This window comes from Phalacrocorax carbo, chromosome 6 (genome assembly GCF_963921805.1).
Source record: "Phalacrocorax carbo chromosome 6, bPhaCar2.1, whole genome shotgun sequence".
Lineage (NCBI taxonomy): Eukaryota > Metazoa > Chordata > Aves > Suliformes > Phalacrocoracidae > Phalacrocorax > Phalacrocorax carbo.
The window spans coordinates 49,485,491-49,511,592 of record NC_087518.1 but is presented as its reverse complement, the minus strand read 5'-3'; the positions used below and the strand labels follow the sequence as shown (position 1 = coordinate 49,511,592).

Sequence of the window (26,102 nt, the reverse complement as noted above, 5' to 3'; positions counted from 1 at the left end):
CAAGGGGAGGATGCAGACCAGTGCCATCAGCCTAGGTCAAGCCTGTTTCTGAAGCAAGCTGAGGTCTCAGCTTGGCATTGAGGTCCATCAGTGCTGCAACTCTCAGGGAAGATCTGCTCTTTGAGTTATCCTTTGAGTTATCAGCAAAAAATGAAGTACACCAGACTTATTAACGTTTTTTTAATTCTTATCAGAACAAAAATGTTTGAACTTCTACTGATTATTTTACACAGAAAATATTGGAATTATGTATCAGGTGGTTTTCTGTCCATTTTGCTCTGTTTTATTTCCATGTAAAAATATACATCTGGTACACAAGATTAAAAAAAATAGATTTTCACAACAAGTACTTTGAGGACTAAAAATTCACTTGTGCACTTCAATGTTGGCCTAAATATTTACATTTTCTAGCCACATCCCCTCCCTACCCCAAAAAGTGGGCAAACCCCAGATTATAAATATCAGCTGTGTCTGGTATATAAAACTTTCTCAGAAGAAGGGCAGGAAACACAAACATAACAATGCTGTGGCTCAGATAATTTGATTTGAACTGACCCAAAACAGTAAAAAAAAAACAACCTGGCACAGGGAACACAACACTAGTTATCAGGCATTGCAAGCAGAAGGGAAAGAAATTTTGAGATGCGATAACTTTTCAAGGGAATAATGGCACAGGCCAGGTGGCAATAGTACACTTTCAAAAGGTCAGAAAGGTTTAAGAAGAACTGATCTTGCCTTTTTGGAAGAACAGGGTAGATTAGATGTCTCTTGAAGTCCTTCTCCACCTGATCTACTATGCTGTAGGGTTGGATAATGGAAAACCAACAATTTCTACAGCCAGCGTCTGCTGATCATGAGCCAAGACAACATGTCAGGAAATGCTGACATATTGAAAATATTGTTTTCTGGCAACAGTTTCTGCCCACCACTTACTGAGTCTTTCTCAGGTAGACTGTGCTGGTCACAGACTGAAGTTGCCTAGTTCACCTCCTCTGTCATGAGGCCACCTTGCCATTAGTCCAAGTGGCATTGGATGCATCTTAGAACATCATGAAGTCCCCTCTGCCAAGTGTGAAAAATCCCTTGGTGGGGGAAAAGGGTCCCTTTGGTAAAGCATGAATTATGGCAGAACAAGAGACATTCATAGCTTATGGTTAAAAAGAGTACATCAGCAACTAACTACATGAAGGCAGTTGAGATCAAATGTCAGCAACTTTACAGAGCTGCTCTCAGATGTTACTACAAACCCTCTGCATGTGGGGAAGATAACAGGCACTACTCGGTAGCCAAGGTCTCGCCTGTTCACAGGGCAGGAATCACTAATAAAACATTTGGAGATCAGTGTAGCTGAGGACAAAACAAGAGGAAAGGTAGCTGAAGGGATGTTATCAGGCATGGGATTGAGTTTCAGAAACCAGAGTGTGCAAAAGTCAACCAAACTTGCCTCGTTCTCCAGTAAGTTGGTGTCTTTCTAAGACAGGAGCCATATAACACAGACTGAGATCTATTAAAAAAAAAAAAATCTGTCCAGAGATGCTTGGCAAGCTTGGATTCAGCCCTGGCCTGAAGAGGCTCTTCTGCAGTGCTCATAGTTCATGGAGTTGAAATGCCCAGAGCGAGTCCTTGGGAAGAGGTCTCCCACCGCAGGGTGTCCTGTCCCATTGGACTCCGAGTGAGCGTGCTGAGTTGACCTGCGAAAATGCTTCAGTGGCAAATTCGTTCTGTCATTTCTTTCTACATTGAAGGGGGAGAGAAAAAGAAACAGTAAATGCAAAAGACAGATTTTAGTAGAGTGACATGTCAGGCAGCTTGGTAGGTGTCCAAAAACAACCCAAGGAAGTGACCATGGGAGTCTTGGGGACCATTTCTCTATTTCCCGTGCCAGCCCTCCTGGGAACTGCTCTGCCTCAGCAGCTCCTTCCTGTCATCCTCCTCGGTCTCTGTGACATCAGGTTATTCTGGCTGTGCCCTAGCTTTGCAAGCAGCCCAAGGAAAGGGCATTGGCTGAGTTGTTGAAAGATGCAGGTTCTGCTCCTGACTCAGCCGCGGAGCAGCCAGACAAGGTGGTGCCGCTCTCAGAGCCTCCGTTTGCAGCTGCCTAGGGAGACGGGACATGGAGCTGCTCTGGGAGGTGACAACAGCTCACCCAAAGAATCTGTGGTTTTGGCAAGGGATCGCACAATCATGCTGCAGCGCAAATGAGTGCTAATAACAGAGGGCCATGGGAAACCTCCTGCAAAAGCGAGCTCTGTTTAGGCTAACAGACTGTTTTCTTTAGCCAGGATGGTGTCATGCCAGCTGCATTAGGAAGGTGCCCAGCTTTCAGCTGGTGGAAGATGGTATTTGTCCTTGCCTTAAGGAGTCAAGTAATAGCTTGCAAATCATGTACATTGCTGCAGTGAGGAAAGTCTGTGATTCTCTCTGGCTCATCAGGTTCATGGCTTGTGAATCTGCGTGTGCACACAGACCCCCTCACGCACCCCAGAGAAAGGTTCGCACATTAAAATGTACTCCCAAATAGATCTGAATTAGGATTGGTCTGCAGGGAAGGAAGGATGCACCTCTGAAAAAAGGAGAACTGTGCAAGTAGGATGACCCTTAAGTAACCCTGTAAAAGGCTCTTTAGTGATATAACCAAGGGGGACAGAAGCTGCAGTCTCAGCCTTTCAGCACTGAGAGCTTTGTTTTGAAAATCCGTTGAGGGAAAGTGGCAAAGAGGGGGATTCTCTGTAGGAGAAACATGCAAAAGTACTCGAGCGCAGAACGCTGCCATCAAATGAAAAAATGATGCTTTGCCACAAAATCATGTTGTAAACAGGAAGTGTTGGCAAACATCTCAGAAGGAGAGAGAAGAGGGAGGTGAGAAGAACCTGAACATCCTCTTGCAACAGCATCCAGGCCACCCCACTAGCATAGCACCATGCACAAAAGCAGCCTTGAACAGGCTGGGGGTGGCCAGGGGATTGCCAAGCTGCCTGCAAGCTCCTCAGGCTGGCCCCAAATGTCCAAGGCATTCATCACACTCTGGAAGTGCCTTAGTTCATAACCAGCTGGCGCTCTGCCAGCGCTGCTGCCCAGCACCATGACCTGCCCTTGTCAAGGAAGCAAGTGCACAGCTTCGTGCTGCCCCCATGTTCCTTGATTTGTTAAGATAGTTAATCACTGCCTTTAGCTAGTTCTGCCTGTGCAGAGGATCTGTCTCATTCTCGGCTCCCAGGATTTGCTGTTAAGAAATCATGTCCCAAAGAAGCTTCACAAAAGGGAAACTGAGGCAGCAAAGGGACATTCAGTCAGAGTCAGGCTTAGAAACCAAGAACCCCTTCATCCCACAATCCCTAAGCTATTTCTAAGCTATTTGGGCCTACCAGGACATTTTCTGGATGGGGAGGTGCTGGTTTTTTCTTTCTTCTTATCCTAAATCTGAAAACTGGGGCTCCTCAGTAGAATGCCCACATCTGGAAAACGTAATACAGCACTCAGACCTGCTGTCCTGTTCCGTATGTGCTCCCTCCACATGCTTGGTGGGCTTCCACAGTTGTGTGCAGGGAACAGGCACCTCTGCAGGCAGGAGTCTCCTCTCTCATGGGATTAATGTGGACTAACTCTAGGCATCTAAATGCAAGATTAGGACAGTTGTCTAGGCTCATGAGGCATTGAAGACAGAATGAACCTTTCAAGGACAGTTCACCTCATGCCTACTGAGAGATTATCACCTTTCCACAAACCTTGAGAATTTGCAGAAAGTAAACCCTGCAGTCTTACTTTAAAATGAATGCAGATGCAACGCACTGTCTGGCCTTTCTTAAGTGTCAAACCAGCTGATGAATCCTTCGGGACTTCAGAGATGGGCAACAGCTATGGTGCAGCCCAGTGAGAAGGTGAATGAGCAAAGCAAGTGCTCTGCTTTTGGCTGGGAGAGTAATTAGCAACAGGAAAGTGGACTGAGGTCAAGCGTAAAGTACTGCAGAGGTTGGATGTTACTATTTGAGCCTCTTCACAACTGCTGCTGAAGCAAAGCCAGAACAGCGTGAACTCCGGGCTCCCCACACGCTCCACAGCACAATGAACCGGAGCCACGTCGGGCTCCCAGGGGGTCACTGGAAAGTCCCCGGGATGTGCATGAAGAAACTTCCCATTATTGCTTTCCATGCCTGAGAGAAATGCTGTGGGAAGCTACCAGATGAATCCTAACCCATGCAGACTTTGAGGCTGATGGCAGTGGCAAGCTGCAGCCTCCTTGGGATAACAGCATTGCCAGAAGGACCACTTCCAGTTTTTGCAAGTTGTTCATAAACTGCATCAACTTGTCACTGCCTCCTGAACTCAGCATTGCATCCTGGACACAGCCGTCCTTGTTGCAGGACACTCCCTACACACCTACAGCAAGTCATTGCTGGAGGGAAGGAGGTCTCACAAATGGTTGGGTCTGCTTGGGGCTTGAATGCCAGGCAAGGGGCACACTGAGAAATGAGACACAGATAGACCAGAGATAAATGTGCCTCATTTCCTTGTGGTTTAACCCTAGTTGCATCACATGGGAAAATCTGTTCATCTTAGATTCATCCAGACCCATAAATCATCTCCTGCTGCATGTGAGTCACTGGCATTGAAAGCCTATTTAGCAATGTCAGCCTCTGCTTTGGTTACTAGGTGCTAATTATTTACATTAGCAAGCATCAGTCAAAGGAGATGACACCATTATGGGCTGTATATCAATGCTAAAGAAGTTTGCCATGAGGAGTGGTGGTGAGGAAGACTAACAGGACAGAGTGATGCTGAGCTGCCATTTTCTGGAGCTGAGGGCCATTGTGATAATATAGGTCACAGTCAAACTCTGTGAAATAATTCATGTAGATGCTGTTGTCATTCAAGTCTCCCCTGATTAGATCATCATCTTTCCATCCCCCCAGATCAGGATCAGAGCAGACAGGCAGCAAATTGAGACAAATGAAAGCAGAGGAGGAGTAAAGTGCTTAGCACTTAAGAGCAGGGACATCCCCGCCCCAGATACTCCTAAACAGGCAGCTCATGCTGGGACTTTTCTCTGCTCTTTGTCTCTCTGGGATTAGATCCTCTTGGTCTTCCCTGGCTCTTTGCTGCTGGATACAGCCTTCTCTGTGACCCAGCCCTTATCACAGCGTGCTAACTACTAGGTTCCATATTAATACTTCTCCCCATTGTAACATGTCCTCCCTAGGTCAGACCACACTTAACCTTGCCTGTGATACACTAGCTTGTGTTACGAAACTAACTATGTGCATTTTCTAGTTTATGTGCCCAGGCTATCTGGTCTCTGCTTCCCACTAGTCCTGCTGTTTTCAAGGATTCTCACTCTGCCTGGCTAATTGCTTCCCAAGGGAGGCTGCAGAGAAACCTGGAGCTCCAGCGAGGCCTCTCCAGCTTGGCCTCTATAGCTGATGTCTGGAGCTGCATGTCCTCTTGGAGCTTGCCGTCCTACAGCTTCATTCTAATTCATGCAAGCATCTCATGCAGGGACCTTTGCTAACAGGAAAGCTCACAATTGTGGAGAGGAGATGGGCTCAAATCTGACCCCTAAAAGCCATGTGGACACAACTGCCTGGAAACTCTTTGATGTGCAAATTGCATTAGAGCTACCAAGACAGTATAGAGGGACACTATGTTACGGTAGTCCTGAGGATACTGAAGAGCCATTCATAGACCTGGCAGCAGAGGCAAAGTTTAAGGAGGGTTTTTCAAAGGGTTTCAAAGGGTTTCCTCAGTATTGCTGGGAGGTTCTGTCTCAGAGCCCTAAGGCTGATGGCTACAGGACAGAAAACATGGGTGTGCTTCTGTAGTAGGGGTGGCCGAAAAGTTCCAGAGAGGGTGACTGCACTGCTCAGAGTTCAGCCCCCACCTGAATCTACCAGCGCTGTGTTCAGCCTATGCCACTCTCACTCACTCCACCTCCCCATCCCTGGGGCATCCTTACCAAAGGCTCCAGCTCCCGATGATCAATGAGGCTGAACTCCCTGATGAAGTAGTAAAAGTGCTTGTAGCAGGTGTTGACGTGAGCTTCAGCACCCATGTTGATGATGCTGTCAAAGTGGTGGATGTAGACATGGACGAAGACACGGAAGAGGCGGGTGAGGATCTTAGTGCAAACTTGCTGGAACTGCTTGGGGAAGGGGACACCTGCAAAGCAGAAGCAAGATGGAAGCCATTTGACTGTTTCTAAAAAACATCAGCTAGCGTTTAAATGTCACTGTTGTGCTTAACAGGCAGTCATGGATGATGAGGGAGGACTCCCTTGGCTATCATCAAGAGTGACAGCTACACCGGGGCAATCTGCCATCTCGCTCTCCCCACATACTTCCTCATAGCCCAGCCAGCAATTTCACACTGGCATGGTCCAAGTATTTGGGGAGTTGCCCTAGGAGAGAAAATTTCTCATCTGGTGGAGGAGACCACATCTCTCCACATCTGTCTCTATCCAGAGCAATCTGGCAGAGGATCCTTCTGCCCTCTCTCCCTGCTTTTCCCCTACAAGCCTGTGCAGGCACAGCGTAAGTCAAATTGTATTTACCCAGGTCCATGAACAAAACTAAACCTCCTCCCAGCAGAAAAGATACCTTCCCTGGCCCTCTGAATCAAAAGCATGGTTCATACTGTTTTTCTTCCTCCACACACCCTCAAACATAGTTTCTGATGCATCAACAGAAACAGGTGGGGTTTCTACCTTTTTTTCTGATCATTGTTTCAAACAAATGTCACATTAAAACAGGAAGAAAACTGCCCATCTTAATGATGCTTAGGTTGTAATTTAATTGCACCTGTAAGATGCTCCCTCCTGAGATGTCCTCCCAGGTTTCTCAGGAAAGGGGCCCATCACGCATTGCTCTATACTTTTAGCCTTGTCTCACACAAGGACGTAATTTCATACTGTACATTTCCATCCTTGTCTAAATGCACTGCTATCACAGTGAAAATCTCAGAGGTGTGATAGTCTGTGTCAGCAAGCTTGGGGTAAATCTTTAAAGGAAACCTGGCTTTGAAACCCCAAACATATTTTAAGGGAGGAGGAAAATGAAACAACTGGAATTTGTTTTCCTGAAGCTTCTTCCTGTTCCCTGAGCAACTCAATGCAAATTTGCAAAGAACAAAATAAAAACCTCCCTTCCCACAGTTGTACCAGCCTCCTCCCTTAGCTTCTTATTAATGCAGCACATAACCTCTTAAAAAATCTTTCCAAATAATCTCCGCTCAACCATGGCCAGCTCACACATTTTGTGCTGTGGAAAGCATCAGCAAATCTCATAGCTAAAAAAATTGGAAAATGGCAATTTTATCTTTGAATCTTTCTCATCATCCTTACTAGGCAATTAAACTATTTTTCCCAAAGGCTTCCAGCAGTTTTGTTTCCTGGCAGCAGTGCCGCGCCCCTCTCCAACATGGGTGGCAAACACAAAGGGTCTCCCCCTCCAACATCATGCATGGAGCCTGATGGCCAGGTTAGGTGGGTGCTGGGTTCAGTATCGCAGCACTCATAACAGAAAATGATCTTTGGTCTGAAACAGTCCTGCTCGGCCCAGCCCAGTTTCACTTTGCTTCATGCTCAGCATGGGTGCGGCGGGCAGGGCAGAAGCGTGTGCGCTTGTACCACAGGTGGATGTCCCAGCCACCTCTTGGAGGAGGACACGTATCAGCTCAGCATCACACGAACACAGAGAGGTGGATCTGAGACTGATTCACGGCCACTGACTGCATAACCACGAGCAGGCTGCAGCCCCAGGGCTGCTCCCGCAGCAGGGACCTTGGCATGACCTGTTTCACTGCCCGCTCTAACAAATCCTACTAGGACTTTCTGGGAAATGGTTCGCATCTGGCAAAGCACAACCAGACTTTCTTCATACCAGCAGGTTGGAGGTGCTACTGGAGATCTGCTTCTGCCCTCCACCCTTGATTGTGGGGCTCCCCTTGCCTACCAGTCTAAGGGTAGGGATCAGAGAGAGATGTCGGGGTTTCCCTGCAGTCAGGAGGGACAGAGTGCTTTATCAATGGCTTCATTTGAGCTTTTTGCGACGAGTGAGAATTTGCTGAGCAAATAAAAGCCGTAATCACCCAGCTGGGGACTCAGACATGCCATTAGGGTGGCCCCTGCAGACCAACTTTGAAGAACCCATCAAGAAATGGTTTTTTTTATAAAGAAATATTCATCATGGTAAGTTCTGATGAACACACATTGGCAGGCCCCGGATGGGGCGTACACACTGTTCTGAACAGCCTGTCTTCCTGGGACCGAGGCGAGCAGTTGCTGCCAGCAACTCAGCAGGATGCCAGCTGGCAGACAGCAACGCTTTTGTCACCCGTCCCATTTGCCTGGTGCCTCTTCTGGTCAAAGCAGGCAGCGAGGAAGAAATCAGACCTGACCAGCTACCAGGAGTTTATCGCCAAACTGTGAAGAGTGATAGTGAAGGAAAGTAGCAAACCTCAACCCAGTCCTGAGCTGAGAAAGAAAGAACATCAGACAGTGAACAGCAGATCAAAAGGATCTCAGACTGCCAGGTCTGAAAGCATCTATGGTCCCATCTATGGTCCAGATACTGCTGTTAGATGAGCCACCTCCAGAGCTGGCAGATGGTGACAAGTGGCTTTTCACCACTTTTGTCCGGAGGTTAGCCAGGAACTGTCTTGTGCTATAAATCAGTTACCAGCAAGTCTTCCTGGACATGCTGGCAGCTGAGAGAGGGGAGACACCTCCAGCTACATCCTGGGTTCTCCAGAGCAGCTCTTGTGTCAGGGAAAAAAGATTTAGCCTAAAACACAGAATCATAGAATCACAGAATAGTTTGGGTTGGAAGGAACCTTTAAAGGTCATCTAGTCCAAGTCTTGCAGCTGTCAGCAACTATGGGAGCTGCTGAGCTATCATATACCTAATGATGCCTGGAAAGATATCATCAAACTGCCAGGACCTACAATTATCCTTCTGGGCTACCCCACCACTGTGCTTTCACATGAACCCAGCAGGAGCATCAGCTCCCGGGAGGTGAAGCTGGGCTGCTCTTCTTTGTGCCCATCACAAGGTGTCAGTGTGTGGCCACTCCCTCCAGACATGGCCAGGCTGTAGTAGTGGCTGGCTGTCACTAATGGACTTCTACAGGTCACCCCTCACCCTACCATGTCGTGACACCACCACCCACTATGGTCCTTTGGGTCCAGGGATCACTGGGGTCAGGCTCTGGCTCTTTCTCCCCGCATCACCCCTCTCATTTGCACACCTGCCCAGGGAGGCACAGGCAGCCCCAGCAGCACAGGGCACAACCCTGGGCCACCAGGTCCTCCTTCCTCTCCCTGTGCAGCCCCGTCTGCACCTCCTGCGCCAGGACCCTCAATGCAGGCTACAGATGCTTGATTGGACCCTGCATCTGGCATGGGGGGCCTGCAGCAGTTGATCAAAGCGCTTCCCCACAGGAAGGAAGCAGGGCGGATATCTGATAAGCAGGTTGCCTCCACCAGCAGCATTCATGCCTTACTGCTGATCTCCAGTGACCTGGAAAGCACAGCAGCCCAGCAGGCACTGGGCACACTGGCAAGGAGCTGGAGAAATTCCCCATCCACTCACCCACAGCTGAAAGGAAAGGGCTCTTCAGGGAAGGCTGCATCTGACCAACCCGGGGAGAGCAGCAGAAAGATCTGGCATAAATACAGCTTGCCCTGGGTCACGGCTGCTAGTGCAGCGGATGTCCAGCAGACAACGCATGTGACATCCTCTCCAGCACATGAGGGGACATGGCGAGCGCAGGCTGCGCCTCCTCCCTGCAGCCAGGCACGCATTGCAGCCAGCACACCCCAGCAAGGGAAGAGCCCAGGGACAGTGATCCCGGCACTGGCCACGCACCTATCCTGTCCTTGCAGATGTTTAGTTTTAAACCAAGCATCCAGGCCAAAGCCGTCCTGCTTGCTAGGAGGGGTCACTGCGACAGCAAGCAGAGAGCAACGGGGCCCATTCCTTAAATGTGAGGGGCAGCAGGTTGCTCCCACCTCCCTGCCAGGCTGGGCCAGGCAGATCAGCATTACAGCCAGCGGCAGAGAGACACCATTAGTGGCCAATGTGCCGAGAAGCGGTACTTGGGAATGGGGTGGTGGGGGTCCTTGCTTGGGGGACTTTCTCCATGTCTGAGGTGATGTACGGTGGCATGAACCAGCAGGAGTAGCAGCCTGAGGAGATGAAGGGATGAGGCCGGTGGGACTGAGTCTGAATGGCTGGAATGACCTATTAGCAGGAGCGTGGCAGGCCAGGGGAAAGTCAGGATTGAGCCCCAAGTTTTGACAAGCCACCCTGGCAGTGTGATGTCTCTTGCATTTGCTCCACCCTCCCCAGCCCTACATACATGGCAACCCAGCAACACCATCCCAGCACGTCCCACTGATGCTGGTCCCAGCTGCCTCAATGGACAGCAGAACGCCACAAAACCCATCTGGGCTGATTTGAAGGCACTGAAACCACCTTTCCATTTGAATCACCGGTGCTCACCATCCAGCAGCCTTGGAGGAAGCAGCAGCAAATGCACAATCTAGCCCTCCTCTGACCCTTCTTGCATGATAAGGAGGAGACCACGGGATGCAATGTGAGCTCACTCAGATGCCGGGAAAAACATTTACACACAAGGTCAGCTCTTTTTCTCCATCCACGATCACAGGTATGTGCCACCCAGAGGCTGCACACAGACCAGACGAACAGTGGCTGGGAGCATCGCCTGTCCCACAGTGGAAAGGCAGCCCAATCCTAGGAGGAGTAAAGCAGAGCATCCATCCACGGCAGCGGAAAAGGGAGAACCTTACCCAGGCTCCAAGCCAGGGCGAAAGCTGTAAGTACAGCAGGTTCAATTTCACTCACCACAACACAGCCAGGGTGCTGGCAAGTGCTGTGACTCGCAACCCTGAAATGAATTAGCACCTTCAGTTTATCTTGGATGTTTTGCTTGAAAACCCCAAGATGTGATTTAATGCTCCAAGAAATCTGTTTTCCCTACTCTGTGCTGATTGCTTCAAAACGTAAGGAAACCATGTGGGACTGCATGTAAAAGGAAATGAAAACAAGAGGTAACAAAGTGCTTGCACTTAGAGTAAGGGACTGCGAGTGGCTCTTGGATCTCTCCTGCAATCTCTCCTCTTCCTAACCCTCGTGCTCCAGCCAGTTTAATTTTTTCATGATGAATCAGTACTGGGAAGCTATTTTGCTTCTTGGCAATTGTATTTTTTTCCTCTGGAAAAGCAGTAATTCAGTGAACTACGTGATGAATTATTGTTGTTGTTATTATTTCTCAATTCCATTTTGGCCACTGTGGTGTTCGGTGATTCATTTTTTCCTAAAAATAAGTCTTTAAACTCCATTTAAAACTAACGGCGTGATGGCAGCTGCAAGCTGGTGTGGTGTTAACTTTGGAAGAAAATAGGCAGAAAAAAAAGGACAAATTATGTGGAAAAATAGACAGCTGAGAGAATGGCAATAATTAGCTGAATTCTGAACATTTTTCTCCTGTTGTTATGGGGAGAAAGTATCGGATAATTTCACACCAAGTTTTCTCTGGTTTTTATAATTGTTTTGGGACCACACTTGAATGGCAGAGCTTGAGTTTTGAAAAGCTTTCCAAGAACTGTTCCAAAATCTCCTGTGACTGATGCTCTTTAGAGCCACAGGCGCATCTGGCAGAGAGCACAGGGTGTTTCCAGTGCTGGGTCTGGTCCAAACCCTGTGTCCACATTGATTTAATAACGGCGATGTTTCAGCAGCTGCAATGGTGCTGATGTAGGATGTCTGGCCTTGTGCAACCTGTGGCCTGGTGCTGGGCTGACCGGTGCAGACACAGCTGACTGCCGTGGGCCCTGCAAAGCCAACCCTCCTCCCCAGCACACTATGGCCCACAGGTGGTAGTTTGTTCACGTGTTGACTCACTGAAGAAATCTACTGATATAGTTTTACCAGCTGGTAAAAATACATCTGTAAAATCATTTATTCGTCTCCCTGCATGGAAACAATGCTTATTATCCATTTAAATATATTTTTCAGGACAGCTACGTTGGCTGGAAGAGTGGAAACCGCTATCACATGCAAACTGATACAGGTCATCTGGGAAAGCTGCTGCTGCTGCTGTAAATTTATAGCAATCAGGTTGGCATAGCTCACCCCATGCAGGGATTTATCTCATCTTGACCGGCAGAAAAACAGGTTCCCGCTCCAGAGGAAGGATTATACAGCAAAGCCTTTAAGTGGGACCGAGCCCTTCAGGTGGATTTCCCTGGGGACGAGGAAGATGCAGTATTGACCCCTGCCCCTTGCTGTGGTACGCAGAGGGCTTGGCAGCCCCTCTGGCCCCATTAAACCGCTGCGGGGATTTTCTACTGGTGCAAGGGTGCCATGCAAGGGCTGCGGTCCTGCTGGTTAACTCTGCCAGGTCACAAGCTGTCTGCTGGCATCGGGCTCCCTTGCTGCTGCTTCAGGTGTTGGCTGCCCCGCATGAGCTCTGCATCACAGTTTGGCTAAACCAACAGTGTTTGTCACCCAGGTGGCTCTGCTCCCCTCCCACCTCTACACCTCTGACACGTGCTGAAGAATCAGAGGCTTTAGTGGTGCAAATCAGTCCAGCTCTGCTCTGGTCACTGGAGTTGTGCCCATTTATCCCAGCCAAGGTCTCCCCCGTGATGCCAAAGGACCCTGTGAGCCCACAAGGCAGTGAACCACCTCTGCTCATTTCTAGCTGAGCCTCTCACCCCAGGGTGAAGGATTTCCCCCCTCTGACCCATGGGATACTTCTCCTTTAACTGTCAGGACAGCCATGAGCAAGCCCTGCTGAATCACGTGCTGCTTCAGGCTTTGTAGCTTTTGCATGGAGAGGGATGCTGAGGTTAGCCTCAGGCAACGTTAGCAAGTTTGGGGAATACTTGCTGTTTCTAAAAAAAGGTCTAAAAAAGGTCTGTTTTGTCTGTGGTCAGGTGGCCTTAGAAAGGGTAATCTTTGTGCCAGAGGGGCCAGGAGGGAAAGCGGAGATGCACGCAGCTCATGAAACACCTGCTGTGACGGTGGTCAGCTGTACACCAGAGGTGGACCTCTCCGGTACAAGCAGGAGTGGAACAAACCTTCATGCTAAATCCCATCTCTGCTGCCTCACCAGAACTCCAAAGCATGAAATCTATATTTTGCCCCATCACCTCATCAGACTCCTTTCCCTGCCTTAAAACCTTTCAGTGCCTTATTCCCCTTGACCAGGGTCTTTTCCCAAGGGGCTGCCTCTTAAGGAGGAAGGCTGAGCATCTCCTTTTGCTCGCTGTCCCCAAGGCCCACGTCTTTCTCCGCTGTGTGTCCCCCAGCCTCCCCCATCATCCGGTGCGGTGACGAGGAGCAGCCTGTCAGGAACGCACGGATGTGACATTTCCCTTTGGCCAAACACCTCCATCTTCTGAAATGCCAGAGCTGCCGAGCAATTACCCGGCACACAAGGCAGGCCAGTGAAAGGCAGTTAGCTGGGGATGTACTGACACAAACTGCCACCAGCTCCCTCCTCCCCCTGCCAACAACAACTGCCTTTCATGCATCTTAAAGTGTGATCTCGGGCTAAGCTCCCTTTTACATGTGCACAGAGACACGTCAGCAAGGAGACTGAAGTCACTCAGGCACATGAGGGTCCGCCCCAAAAAGGGGCTTGGAAGAGGGACCCTGGAAATGGCTTTGGAAGGGAAAAAAATGGGTTTGCCCCATGACTGCCTGCAGCCAGCCTCGATCTCACCCAGAACTACCCGCACACTGAAACAAAAGGAGAAGTGGAAACCAGAGGCACCAGCCATCCCTCCTCACATCAGGATGTGTTACACCTCAGAGGGAGAAGTGCCAGAGACAGGGTGAAAACCATCAGCACCATGAGTATACTTGGCTTTTATGCCTGAGGGAGACATGGGAGAGTGGGGGGTGCTGCAATGTCACCGTCCCTCTGTGGCTTCCTGCTTTCTGCAGTGTTACAACTCCCTGTAGCCCTGACTCCCCAGAGCAGCTTTCAGACAGCATCACATCCCAAATCCTACCTGAAAGGCATGAAATTGCACCAGGACTCTCCTTTCTGGCCAGAGGGAAATGGAGTAAATCCACGTACGCACCCCTACTTTTAACAGCACGCAGAGCTTCTCCTTCGGAACAAGCCACCTTGGAAAACGGCAGATCCAGCCCGCACCCTGTGGCTGCTGTTTCGCCCCTTGGTAGCAGCGAGCCTGTGCCCAGCTGTAGCTGGAATCAACAGGACCTTTGTTGTCCCCAGCAGAGCTGGGGCTGCCAGCACAGGGAATCCTGCACCAACACTGTCGGCCAGCCACACTTCCAGCCTCCTCTGTCCACTGGGATGTGTGGAACCCACTAAGCCCACGAAGGAGGGATGCCTTCACAGCACAGCGAATGCCCCCGGTGAATCCCAAGGGCTGATGCCTGTGCACCCTGGAAGCAGCCTGTCTGCCTGTCCTCCAGCATGAGGATCCAGCACTGCGCTACCCAAACTTCCAGCAAGAGGAAGGCGGCAGCTATTGCCTGCAGGTCTTTGCTTCAAGTAATGGAGGGAGAGAAGAAGAAAGCCCCGGAAGGCAGGCTGTACCACCCTAACCTCAGGCATAGCCAGTGCAGCCAGGTCAGACCAGGCGTCTGAGGGGGTCACGCCATCCTAGAAGGCTGAAATTAAGAGTTTGGCACATCCGGCCTGCAGGCACTGCCTCCCTCTTGCTTGCAGAGAGCCGTGACCCCTCTGAGCCTCTGAGGGCCAGAGACTTTCCCAAAAAAGACACAAAACTAGATGCTACAGCACAGCCAAACAGGGCTACAACAGTTAGTGGTGGCCAGTAATCCCACACAGACCATTTTTTTTTTTCAGTGTTTCCCAGCATATTAATGAAAATCCTGAGCCTAAACTGCACTGATTTCATACGGCGGTCAGCCATGCTGCTTGGGAAAATAAAAAAGGCCAAGCAAACTTGCAAAGCCAGGTGTTTTCCCCCAGAGCTCCTTAAATCTTCTGTTACATTCAAGCAGGTTTGCATTTCATCTGAAAAGCAACCGCTCCAAGGTGCGACCTGAGGCTCTGGCAGCCCCACCACCCCACGCATCAGCTCCAACCCTTGAACTCATCTCCCCGAACTGCAAGAAAGCAGCTAAGTAGCAGGGCTAATATTAGCCCCTGCAGCTGCCAAGCACTGCAGGTCAGCAGCTGAGGGGTTAGTTTGCAAGCTGTGGTGCCTTTGGCAGCTGCTGCAAGCTCCTGAGGCCAAACTTTTTGAAGGGATGCATCATACACGCTAGGGGTTGGCAGCTGGAAAGGCCAGATCCTGGGTCGGGCATCCCTGCTTGAATGATACCTCAGCTAAATAGCAACATTTGATGTATAATAAGGGCTGAGATGAATTAGCAGATATGGAAAGGAGCTGAGAAGTGGAGCGGCAAGGTGGGCGAGGGTTAGACCTTGGGGGCGTGAACCTACCTGGAACCAGAAAGAAACAGAGTTGGCTAGTCAAGAGAAGAGCACATGGCAGGGATGTGATGACCACCTCTAACCAGCCCTGCAGCTCAGGTCCTTGAGGAAGGGCAAGGAAGCTTATCATAGAATCATAAAGCTTGGAAAAGACCTCTAGGATCATCAAGTCCAACCATTAACCCAACACTACTGTGACTCCTAAACTATGCCATGAAGTGCCACGTCTACACATTTTTTTAACCATCCAGGGATGGTGACTCCACAGCCTCTCTGGGCAGCCTGTTCCAATGCCTGACCACTCTTTCAATAAAGAAATTTTTCCTAATACCCAATCTAAACCTCCCCTGATGCGACTCAAGGCCATTTCCTCTCATCCTATCACTAGTAACTTGGGAGAAGAGACCAACACCCACCTCACTACAGCCTCCTTTCAGGTAGTTGTTGAGAGTGATAAGGTCTCCCCTCAGCCTCTTCTTGTCCAGACTAAACAACCCCAGTTCCCTCAACCTCTCCTTGTAAGACCTGCTCTCCTGAATGACCTACCAGCCCTCATTTCTCACAGTCACAGAATATGTGGAAAAAGTTCAAGCACAGAAAAGAAAAACATTGTTTTCCACGTACCCAAGGAGCTGGATGAGGAATCCCAAGATCAATTTGCAGCAAGGGAATGTGTGGAGGATGCTGAGGAACGCCTGTAACAGGACAGGCTGCGATCCTTCAGATCGCAAATTTCTGCAATACCATCCCTGAAGTGCACCAGCGGCTTGGGAACCTGCACCAGTTACAACCCCAGCCTTCCCACGAAGAACCAGAGCGCACTCACCTATCCTGGTGGGGAAGATGTCCTCATTGTTAATGAGCATCTCGATCCAGTCCATCAGCATACACATGTACTGCGGGGCTGACAGCTTGGTTGGCTTCTTGTATTTGCTATCGTCCTGCCACCGGTACTCATACCTCAGCCCACCCGACATGATGGGGCAACTCTTCTCCGTGCAGTACTCCGACATGGTGCCGTAGATGAGGTTGATGCGGTTGAAGAAGTCCACCACATGCACAGCGATCCAGTCATTAATGCTCTCACCAGGAGGCAGCTGCACCACTGCCTTCAGGTCCAGCCCAGACTTGAGGGAGGCCTGGGCTTTCTTGTACAGCTCAAAGCGCTGGGTGCCTGGCTCAAACTTCTTTCGGGGGCGAAACGTTTTGTCTTTGTTGAAGACTTGCTTGAGACACAATGCCATTGTGGGCAGGGCTGGCCAGGGTGAGGGCAGAGGCTTGGTGCAACGTGAGACTCAAGGCTGGGGTCTTCAGGGGTGGAGGTTTCTGGGAGGAGAAAGAGAACTTTTGGTCACCTATGACGGCAGCTGCATGCGTGGGCACACTTGCAGGGACAAATTCAGACCAGGATGCTGGCTGGCCCCGCTGCTGTGGCAGCACATGAGGACACAGATTTGGGGTGAGCTCATGGCCCTTCTGCACTCACCAAGGTGACCTGGAGCAGCTGCTGCCACCTCACACAGCAGCTTCTGGCACTGGAGAGGGTGAGTGCTGCTGCACATGCCCCATGCAAAGCTTGATGCCACACAGAGCCCTTCCTCCCAAATGAGCACGCCAGGAGCTCATCGGGCTCCAGCCAGCCTCTTAATTCCAGGGCTTTTATCAATAACTGCTGCAATAAAGTGAGAGCCACGATATCAGTTGTGCTCACCAGCCCAGACAGTCCCAACCTGGTGGCCCTTTCCTCTTCCAGCAAAGAGGATGCATCTTTCCCAAGGATTTCTTAGTACAAATAATGCCTGACCCTGCTGCAGCGGCTGGCGAGCAATGCCCCAGGGACTTTCCTGTGACCGCAGCTGGCTGCTGGTTCACACAGCCCCAGCACCGAGATCAATGGGAAAAGGGGGGATTATTTCTGTTGTTCTGCCCCATGTGTTTGTTCAAAAGAACAAAACCCGCATCCGAAGGAGGGAAACAGCAGCCCAGCACAGCAACATGACATGCTAGGATGCGGCCAGCCCCCCCCGGCATGCACACAATGCACACAGGAGCAGTTGGGGTGGCGAACCGATGCTCCGGGTGACTGGTCTGGAAGTCATGGCTAGGCAAAGCGCTGAGCTCACCCCTTCCTGCCCGAGGTTAGCAGCACAGACAAGGGCTGCGGTATTTCCCTTTTTTTTTCTTTTCCTCCCTGAAGCTCCAGTGGAAATCCCATCTGCCCCAGGCGGTCCTGGACAGGCTGAAATACCCTTGTGCATTTAGTCACCCGTGCTCATCACCGGTGGTGTTAATGTGAGATCAAGGCCCCCTTGTGCTAAATGCTTTGCTGAGGCTTAGGGAAAAGAAAGTCCCCCAACAGCCTCCCCCTGACAGGATGACATGGGGAAAGTTAAAAAAAAAGGAAGAAGATTCACAGAAAGGGGAAGTGACTTACCCGAAGTCATGAGCACAAGGGAATTGTGCCTAAGCCAAACCCAGATGCACATTCATCATTAAAAAGCCAGCTTTCAGCCAAAAGCTTGCTATATAAACTCCGTTTTCTAAACCTAGTCCTAAGCCAGAGGCAGATCCTGTTTCGCCCAGCAGAGACCAGCTACACATCTTGCAAGGGAATCCCCATTCTCCCCTCAAAGCCCACTCACGAGTCATCACCGGGAGGCAGCAGGACCTACCGATCACCCCAAACACCGGCAGGATCTGCCCTGTGGGGATTTCTACACCACAGCCAGCATGTGGCTGCAAGGGGAAAACCCTGGTGTGGGTGCAAGTGCAAACCCTGGCATGTGCCATTAGTGCACTAACCACAGCCTTTCCCACAGGCTGGAGCCAAGCTTTGCATCATGAATGTTACTCAGGATGACTGTAATACCAGTGTATCTGCAAACCTTCCCCAGCTCATGTGGCTGGGTAGGATTTTAACAGCTCCAGCCCTGTTAACCCCAATTATTGCCAAAGGGCAATGACTGGGAGGTATTTCTTGTATGCTTTTTTGTCCCCTGCCCCAAGCAGCCACCTCCGGCCATGTTAGAGGGCTTGTTCCCCACTTCAAAAAGAGACCATGAGCTCTCCAAAATGCCACCTGACAGAGAGAGCCAGCATCATGTCATGACTCCTACCTGTCCTGAGGGGAAGGGTCTTTAGTACAGCAGCCCCGAGGGAGCCCGGCAAAGGCCAAGGGACTCCAGGCACCGTGAGGCTGTAAAGAAGAGCCCTTATCCAGGGCTTCCCACCCGGCTGTCACATATTGAAGGCACACCCTGCTGATAACACCCCTAAAAAGGCTTCATGGGGAGTTTGCTAATGCATAACAGTTTCTAAAATACATACATATACCTACATATATATTTAGATACAACTACTGCAATGGGGATCCTAATCTGGTAACCTAAGAAGTGCCGGGCTTCACTTTGGGATGAGGCATCCAGCAGGGTCTGCCCGTCTGGAGGTGGGTGTGATGGGGCTGAGCAGTGCCCGGCCCTGCAGCGCCTCTGGTGCTGTAGCCACCCCCAGAACGCTTGTTACTATCTGGCTCCGCCAGCAAGCCAGGACATGGGGCTGCCACCACCAAACCAGGACATGGGGCTGTCCCTCCCCTGCCCTCATATGTAGATTATTTTTCCTCCCTCTCTCTCTCTCTCCTGTCACCAGCCAGTGGCAGAAGGCTCTGGCTGAAACATAAAGACCATTCAAATGAGCAAAAATAAACAGTCGTGCACCTAATGAGAAGTCAGGATTTCCCCATCTGACACTTGGCAGCTTCCCAGGACAGGGATGATGCACCAACTATTAATCTGTGTGCAGCTCCCTCATCCCTGTCCCCGGCCAGTCCACAACCCTTAACAAAACTGAGCAGCTCCTTTGCCCAGCACCCAAATAAAACCCAGTGACTGCCCCACCGCAGGGCTGGTCAGGCATCACACAGTACCATGCCGAGCCTGCCAGGTAGATGGAGGATGAACAGCTTGGTTATCCCTGTGTTAGCCTGGACTGATGTCACCAGGTCACACAGTCCCTCCGGGTTAACATCAACACAGGCAGGGGCTGGGATCTAACCCAGGAGGTTTCCGTGGGATTTCAGCAATGCAAATTGTGCCAGGAGACATTTCTCCATGTTACTGTTTCTGCTGGCCTCGGCTCCAACCGCTTGACTCCAGGAGCTATTGCTGTCTGCAGGCTCTTCCAGGAAGAGGCCATGTTTGTTCCAGGGTCATGAGAAGCCACCCTGGCAGATGGTATCCCATCAAACACATCACTTGCAGGGGCCATCAGCAGTGAAATCTGTTCTTTGTGAACATGGTGGGGTTCCTGCGCCTCACAATGAAAGTCCTCTGCAAATATTGAACTCTGCATCTCGTCTCCCAAAGCCATTCTACTGCCCCACAACTCATCCCACAACCACATCTTTGCATCATCCACAACTGGATCTTTGTGTTACCCTGCAAGCTGCTCTCACTCACCAGGCAGGTGGGAATGTGCTTCATGCTTCAGTACCATCCAAATAAAACACCAGTTTAAAAAAAAAAAAAGCAACAAACCTGCTAAACATCTGCCAGGTGTTTCCCTACCGTGCATCTGGTAGAGGTTCCTGGGAAAGCAGGAGCAAAACCTACCACTGCTCAAGTGCTCAGAGGAGACCTGTCCCCTGAGCCTGCAGGATGCTGGCAGCACAGCCTCTCTGCTCCCTGGGCAGCAGCGCACGCTAGGATAACGCGAGTGGTTTTGCTTTCAGGATCCTCGCCAGCGTCGCTACCAAATTACCAAGTAATTAAATAGCCTTGTGAATCCTTACTGGAGAAGAATGTTCTCCAGAAATTAAATTTAACACAGAGCCAAAAATACTTCCTGGGATTTATGACCCAAAGAAGCAGGGAGAGGCGCCCAGCCAAAAACCAGCTTTCTTCTCTACCGTGCTCCAAAGCTTTGACTGCCCAGAGAGATTGATATGCAGGAAAGGACCTGGGCAGTGTAGGGAAGGAGCTGCACAGAGGCCAGGCTGGGGCTTGAAATACCAGCTACGGCCCTTGCAGCTGGGGCACTGAGGTAGGATATACCAGCTCGGAGCAAACAGGCTCTGCAAAGTCACCGATGCCTCGGTTTCCCCTCAGGCAGGGACCCAGCACCAGCCCCACTTTCTGGGAAGAAAGGCAAAGTCCTTTGGGAACAGACCCAGGTGCATCCCAAGTATAACTGGTGGAAAAAGGCATCAGCAGCAAAAGCAAAACAAGGTTTTCCCAGTGTCCACCTTTATGCATGGAACTCAGCCGGTGCTCTTCCACCACTGGCTGAGTATTTGGGACAGGTTCACGTAAAGAGGCAGAAAATGGGAGATTTCCCAAGGTTTAGCGGCGGTGCAGAGTCCAGCCGAGCCTGATGTTCAGGGCTGTTGCGTTCATAGTAATCAGGCTGCAGTCCGCGGGGACTTGGGGTGGGACAGGAGACCCGTCCAAGCCCAAGTCACCTCTCGCATGGCCCATTTTGGGAAATCTGAAGGGCGAGATGCCATTCAACAAGCTTAGACAGCAGCTTCTTACAACATGACTGTACACATCCCGCTGCCAGCCCGTGCCGGCAGGGCCTGGATTGGCGCCGCGGCGGCAACCTGCAGGTCTCTGCCTTCGGTTCCCACGTGCAAAATCAAAGCTTCTCCGAGAGAAGCCTTGGCAAAGGCTGCAACCCCGCTTCACCATTCCACGGTTCCCATCACGGGGTGGTGCTGGCACCCCGGGGGCTCACACATCCCTTTCTGAAGCATCTGTAAACCCCTGAATCAAAACTTGTCCTGCTCACAGGAGCAAATGGGGAGTGAAGCAGGTGGCTGTGGAGCTGGAGACTTTCCCTGCTGTCACCCCATGTCGTTGCTGAGGTCAGTCGGAGGAGGAGGAGTGAAGCTGCCGGGCAGAAAGAGGCCACCACTTCCCATGGGACATCCACGCCATGGTGTGCTCGGTGCTCACCCCCATCCATGTGCCCAAAATAGCCTTGGCTTTGCAGAGGGCTGGCTTCAAACCCAGCTGAGCAGCCACAAAACCCCGTCCACAGCTGCGAAGGCTGCTGGCTTCAGTCCTGCCCCTCTTTTTACCAGTGGCAGCAGAAGAGAAGCTCAATTGGGTTTAGCAAGAACCAAATGAGCACAGGGTAAAGCTCTGCAGAGGCAAAGCAGAGCCACTGCCGGGGACATAGCAGGCAAAAACTGAATTCCTAGATTGCTGGCACATCCAGAGACGAAAGGAAATGAACTGGATGGGGGGATGTAAGTTCAGGTTCAAACTAAGCCACTAATTTCAGATTTGAGGGTTGTTTGGGTTTTTTACTTAAGCTTTTTTTTGCTTTTTTTTATCATTTGCAAACCACAGAGGAACAAGGCAAGGCAAAAGCTTTGTTTTAGATTAAAAACAACTTTGAAAGGTCTGTTTAGAAACTGGCAAAATAGAAGGGGAAAGCAGGCAGAGCGGCAGGAGGGGGGCTTCCTCCCCCCCAAGTCCTGCAGGCGCAATGCAGGGTCACCAACAAAAACCTCCAGTTTTGACCCAAATAAGCTTTAGTCAGAAACCCAGCAAGAAGGAGCAGTCAGACACACTGCTGGTCTCTAGGGTGATGGGCACTGGGGACAGTCCCGCGCTCCCTGCCCCGGTTTCCCCTATTTCAAAACTCCTCTCCCTTCCCAGGTTGCCTTTATATTAAGGGCTGCAAAAGCAAAGGCTTCAGGGGGGAAAGTGCTTTGCAAGTGCTTGTGGGAAGCAAATGATCATGGAGGGTAAGGAGAGAGGAAGGCTCTGACACCGGCACCTCCCATGGCTCCGGTGCTGAGCGCATCCTCTCTGGGTCTGGCCCGAGACGGTTACACACTCACACAAGCGTCTGACTGGAAACCGCAGGCAGCCGCTTTAGCAGCACACTCCAACCCTCGCTGGCAGTGCTGCAGCCGGGGAGCACAACGAGGGGTCCAACACCGCGGGCAATCCACAGGCAGGCTCTGGCTCCCGCTGCTTTGGGAAGAGGCTGTGGAGGGAGAGTGCAGATCCGTGCAGCTCCAGGCGCCACAGAGCGAAGTGTGGGTTAAATACCACCAGCTCTGCACATCCCCCTCTGGCTTTCCCTGGGCGGATCTTGCCTTCGGCTGCCCAGGTGTCTACTTCTGCTTCCCTGCTTTAGGGGATTCCCATCTCCCCACCACAGGCAGTGTAAAAGTCCCATCCTGCCCCGTCCCCAGCAGAGAAGCAGGGCAGGCATCAGGCTCAGCCACCGTCTGCCAGAGCCCTGAAACATCCAGCCAGCCCCCAGATGGACAGTCTGACCAGAAAGCAGCTGGCCCTGGGGCTCAGCTGGCTTTTCACTGCTCTAGGAAGCATTACTGTCTGGCTGCTCGCTCGTCAGCCCTGTCCCTAAGCTTCCCTTCAAGTCCCAGAGAAGTCCTGTCACAAAGTCTGGTCTTCAACCTGTCCTAAAGCATCTTTGCAAACAGGGCTTCTTCTTGGTGGACTTGAAAGTACGTCAGAAGTACCCCAAAGACCAAAGCTGTCTCTCCTGAGCATGCCTTGCACTGCAGCCACCCCAGCCCCAATCTAGCCAGGTGCTGTGGGCATACGGTGCTCCCAGAGAGGGGAGTGTAGCCCCTCTTTTCCAGACTTCACAATAGTCACGTCTGGTTGTAATTGTCCAAGGAAGGGGAGCTGCAGAAGGAAGATGCTGGGGAGCATGGTCTTGGGGTGCTGGCCCCGCTTCCTCTGTGCTTCCTGCTGGAGCCAAGCCCCAGCTGGGCTGTCCATGATAAACAGGGTTATTGGCTGCCGATCCCAAATATAACCCAACGATGGAAAATTCCAGGAAACAAGCCAAGATGCCGGAAGAGGGATCAAGGCCCAGCACATGGGCTGGAGGAGCTGCAGAGAAGCCCTGAGCTCTCAGTAGCTTCTCCCCGCTGCCAAACCCTCCTTGTGCAAACCCCCACAGTGCTGCAGACCTGCCCCCCGAGAGGTGTGAGCATCCTCCAAGGCAGCCCCTGAGTACCCGTCTCTGGAGAAGCAGCAGGACTCGGCCTCCCACGACCTGGCAGGAAGCCACCCTGGTGCTTCCCCCAGCCTTGCCTGGTGCTTGGAAATCCCCGGCTCATACAAAATGGACCCAGCACGGCTTCCAGGAACAGAACTACATGCACCCTTGGCTTGCCCCTCAGCTGGCTCCACTGTCCCCCAGCGCTGCCACTCCTTGCCCTGCCTCCCTGCCACACCACCTGAAAGCAGCAGCTCTCTGAGGACACAGCCTGGCCCAAAGGCACTGAGGTTTTTCCCAAGTCACCCAAGATGCCTCCAAGCAGAAAAGCAAAGCCCCATCTCTCCAGGCTGGAGGCAGCATACCCGGTTCGTTCTGGGAGTGATGCCCTTGTAGTGCTGAGGGATTTTTAGGAGTACCTCATTCCCAGGAGGCTGGGATCTTGCTGCTGCCACCAGTGACTTGCTGGGAGCCCTGCAAAGAGGTGTCCAACAGCCTCCACGGTGCCCTACTGCTCTAGTTCAGTCCCAAGGGTGATTACTCTGCCTCAAAGCTGTAATCCCAAACACCAGGAGCTCCGGGACTGTGAGCTTGGGGAAGATGATGAGAGGAGACAAGACAAGCCAGCTGCTGAAAACCCATCTCCACCGCTCCCTCTCGCCCGCTCCCCACGCCCACAACTTGCTGCCCTCCTTCTAACACGGCCAAAGCCACTGCCGGGACTGCCCCCCCCTGCGAGATGGGTGTCTGCCCACACCACGCACTGCCGGCAGGGCTGCCTGTCCCCGCTTCCCCTGCCCATCCCCAAAACATGCTCCCTCAGTATTTACACACCGGCAGCTGAGCAGAAACATACCAGGGGAAACGAAAAGCCTTTTGCAGGCGTCCATGCCCTGGCCGGGTGAAGGATTGCTCCTTCACAGGCTAAACGCAACCAGGTCTTACCCAACCTGTGCTTAAAAGCACCCCAAGAGCATCCTTGGGGGTGCCACACTGGCTTTTTCCACCCCCAGCACTCACCTCATCCTCCGGCACGCCCGGCTTCCAGCCCCAAATCCCTCTGCTGTACTTTCTGCTCTTACTGAGGAAAAAGAGAAAAAAAATAAGAAAAAAAGTCCAAGCCAGGCTCCCCGTTGGGACTGTCAGCGGTTTGGGGATCGCAGCAGCAGGGAGAGCCACCACACTCCAGCACTCGCCGGGGGTTTCGTTACAGAAACCCAGGGCCGAGGGTTTTTCTCCGGCTGGTGATGTCACATCCTGACCCCGCCGGCAGCTCCAGCTGTCCCTGGAAAATGCACTGGGAAGCCGGCCTGCCGGCCCCCCGCCAGCCGCAGCGGTGGGCACGCACGCTCCCGGGCAGGCACCCGCACCCTCACCCACGCACCATTCCTGGATGCTGAGGTCCTTTTTGGCGTGCAGTCCCGCACCGCTGGCTGGCTCCGGGCTTTCACAGGACAGCAGCGTGCTGGGGAGAGGAGATGAAATCCTGCAGTATTTCCCCCCGCCTCCATCTTTTGCACAGTCCTCCCTTCATCCTTCCCCCCTCTGCATGCACACAAAAATCAGCCAGAGGTTTCAGTGCCAGGCCAAGCTGGATGCTGTCCAAAGCAGAAAAGCCAGACAGAGAAGAAAGAAAAAAAAAAACAACAGAAAAACTTTTGCCGCACAGAGCAGACTTACTTTCTGTTGGTCTCGGAGGTGGGGCGAGCTCTGAACCGTGTTGCGGTATTTAAATACCGCTCAGCGAAAGCAAGCCTGCGCCAGCACGCTCGGTGCCGAGAGGAGCGGCCAGACAGCGTGGGATGGCTCAGCACAGGCCGGGACTCTGCGTTGGGGTCAGACACCTGGGTGGGGATTTAAAACTTGCGGAGCACCCCATGCGTGATGCTTACAGGTGTTGCAGCAGGGTGGGAGGCAGCAGCACGGCCCTGGCGCTCGTGGTGCCCTTCCTGGCACGGCAGCATGTCTTTCCAAGGCGAGAAGCCCAGCTCAGCCGAGCAAGATGAGATGCTAGCATTGCTGGAAACGTCTCCAAATTGTTTGGCACTGGGACAGTTCTAGCGAGGGAAACATTTCTAGGCTTTGCTTAAATGTGTATTGAACTCAGGTTCAGCCAAGCATTTGCAGGTGACAAGGCAAGCGTGGGGCCAGGGTGCAGGGCAAGGTGGGTGTAAGGAACAGCAGGAGCATGAGAAAGGAAACCGCAGACCCAGCAACGTGAGACAGTGGGAGGATCCAGCTGCTGGGTGTGTTTGTATGAAGCAGGAGGGTTGAGGATGAGGGTTTACTTCCCTGAACCCTGCCTGGCTTCCCCTGTTGCTGCCGATTTACCTTCCGACCGCATGCAGACTGCACCCAGCAGGACACATCCCTGCAGGATCTGGACCCCTTCCCCTGTAACAGGACTTCTCAGCTACAGGTGATGCCAGCGTTTGCCCTTGAGGCACAATGTTCAGAGCCAGTCCTTAAAAATAGATTTACCTTCCCGGTGATGGCAAATATCCTTAGTTATCCAGCAGCCTCCCAGAGCAGATGGCCACAAGAGAGATCATCCTGGGCCCTACAAGGAATCTGCTGTCCTTTCCTCCCTCCCCTTGTGCTGGTGCAGGGCCCAGCACAGTGCTGGTTTTGTGCAGGTGCAACAGAAACTATTT

The 26,102-nt window shown here is 51.7% G+C and overlaps 1 protein-coding gene across 4 annotated transcripts; it reads right to left on the bottom strand.

The window, feature by feature from the left end:
- Window positions 1-174: 174 nt before the first annotated feature.
- On the bottom strand, window positions 175-25,368 carry MOB3C (MOB kinase activator 3C). 4 transcript variants are annotated; one of them, XM_064455154.1, is made up of 7 exons: window positions 25,129-25,368; window positions 24,833-24,913; window positions 24,469-24,529; window positions 23,868-24,038; window positions 16,286-16,785; window positions 5,951-6,153; window positions 175-1,734 (listed from the first exon to the last, which is right to left on the bottom strand). In XM_064455154.1, the coding sequence occupies exons 5-7, from the start codon at window positions 16,701-16,703 to the stop codon at window positions 1,705-1,707; spliced, it is 651 nt and encodes a 216-aa protein (XP_064311224.1). In that variant the 5' UTR covers window positions 16,704-16,785; window positions 23,868-24,038; window positions 24,469-24,529; window positions 24,833-24,913; window positions 25,129-25,368; the 3' UTR covers window positions 175-1,704. The 4 variants fall into 4 exon arrangements, with proteins under 4 accessions (XP_064311224.1, XP_064311222.1, XP_064311226.1 ...); XM_064455152.1 differs by lacking the exon at window positions 23,868-24,038 and having other exon boundaries at window positions 25,129-25,366; XM_064455156.1 differs by lacking the exons at window positions 23,868-24,038; window positions 24,469-24,529.
- Window positions 25,369-26,102: the final 734 nt, after the last annotated feature.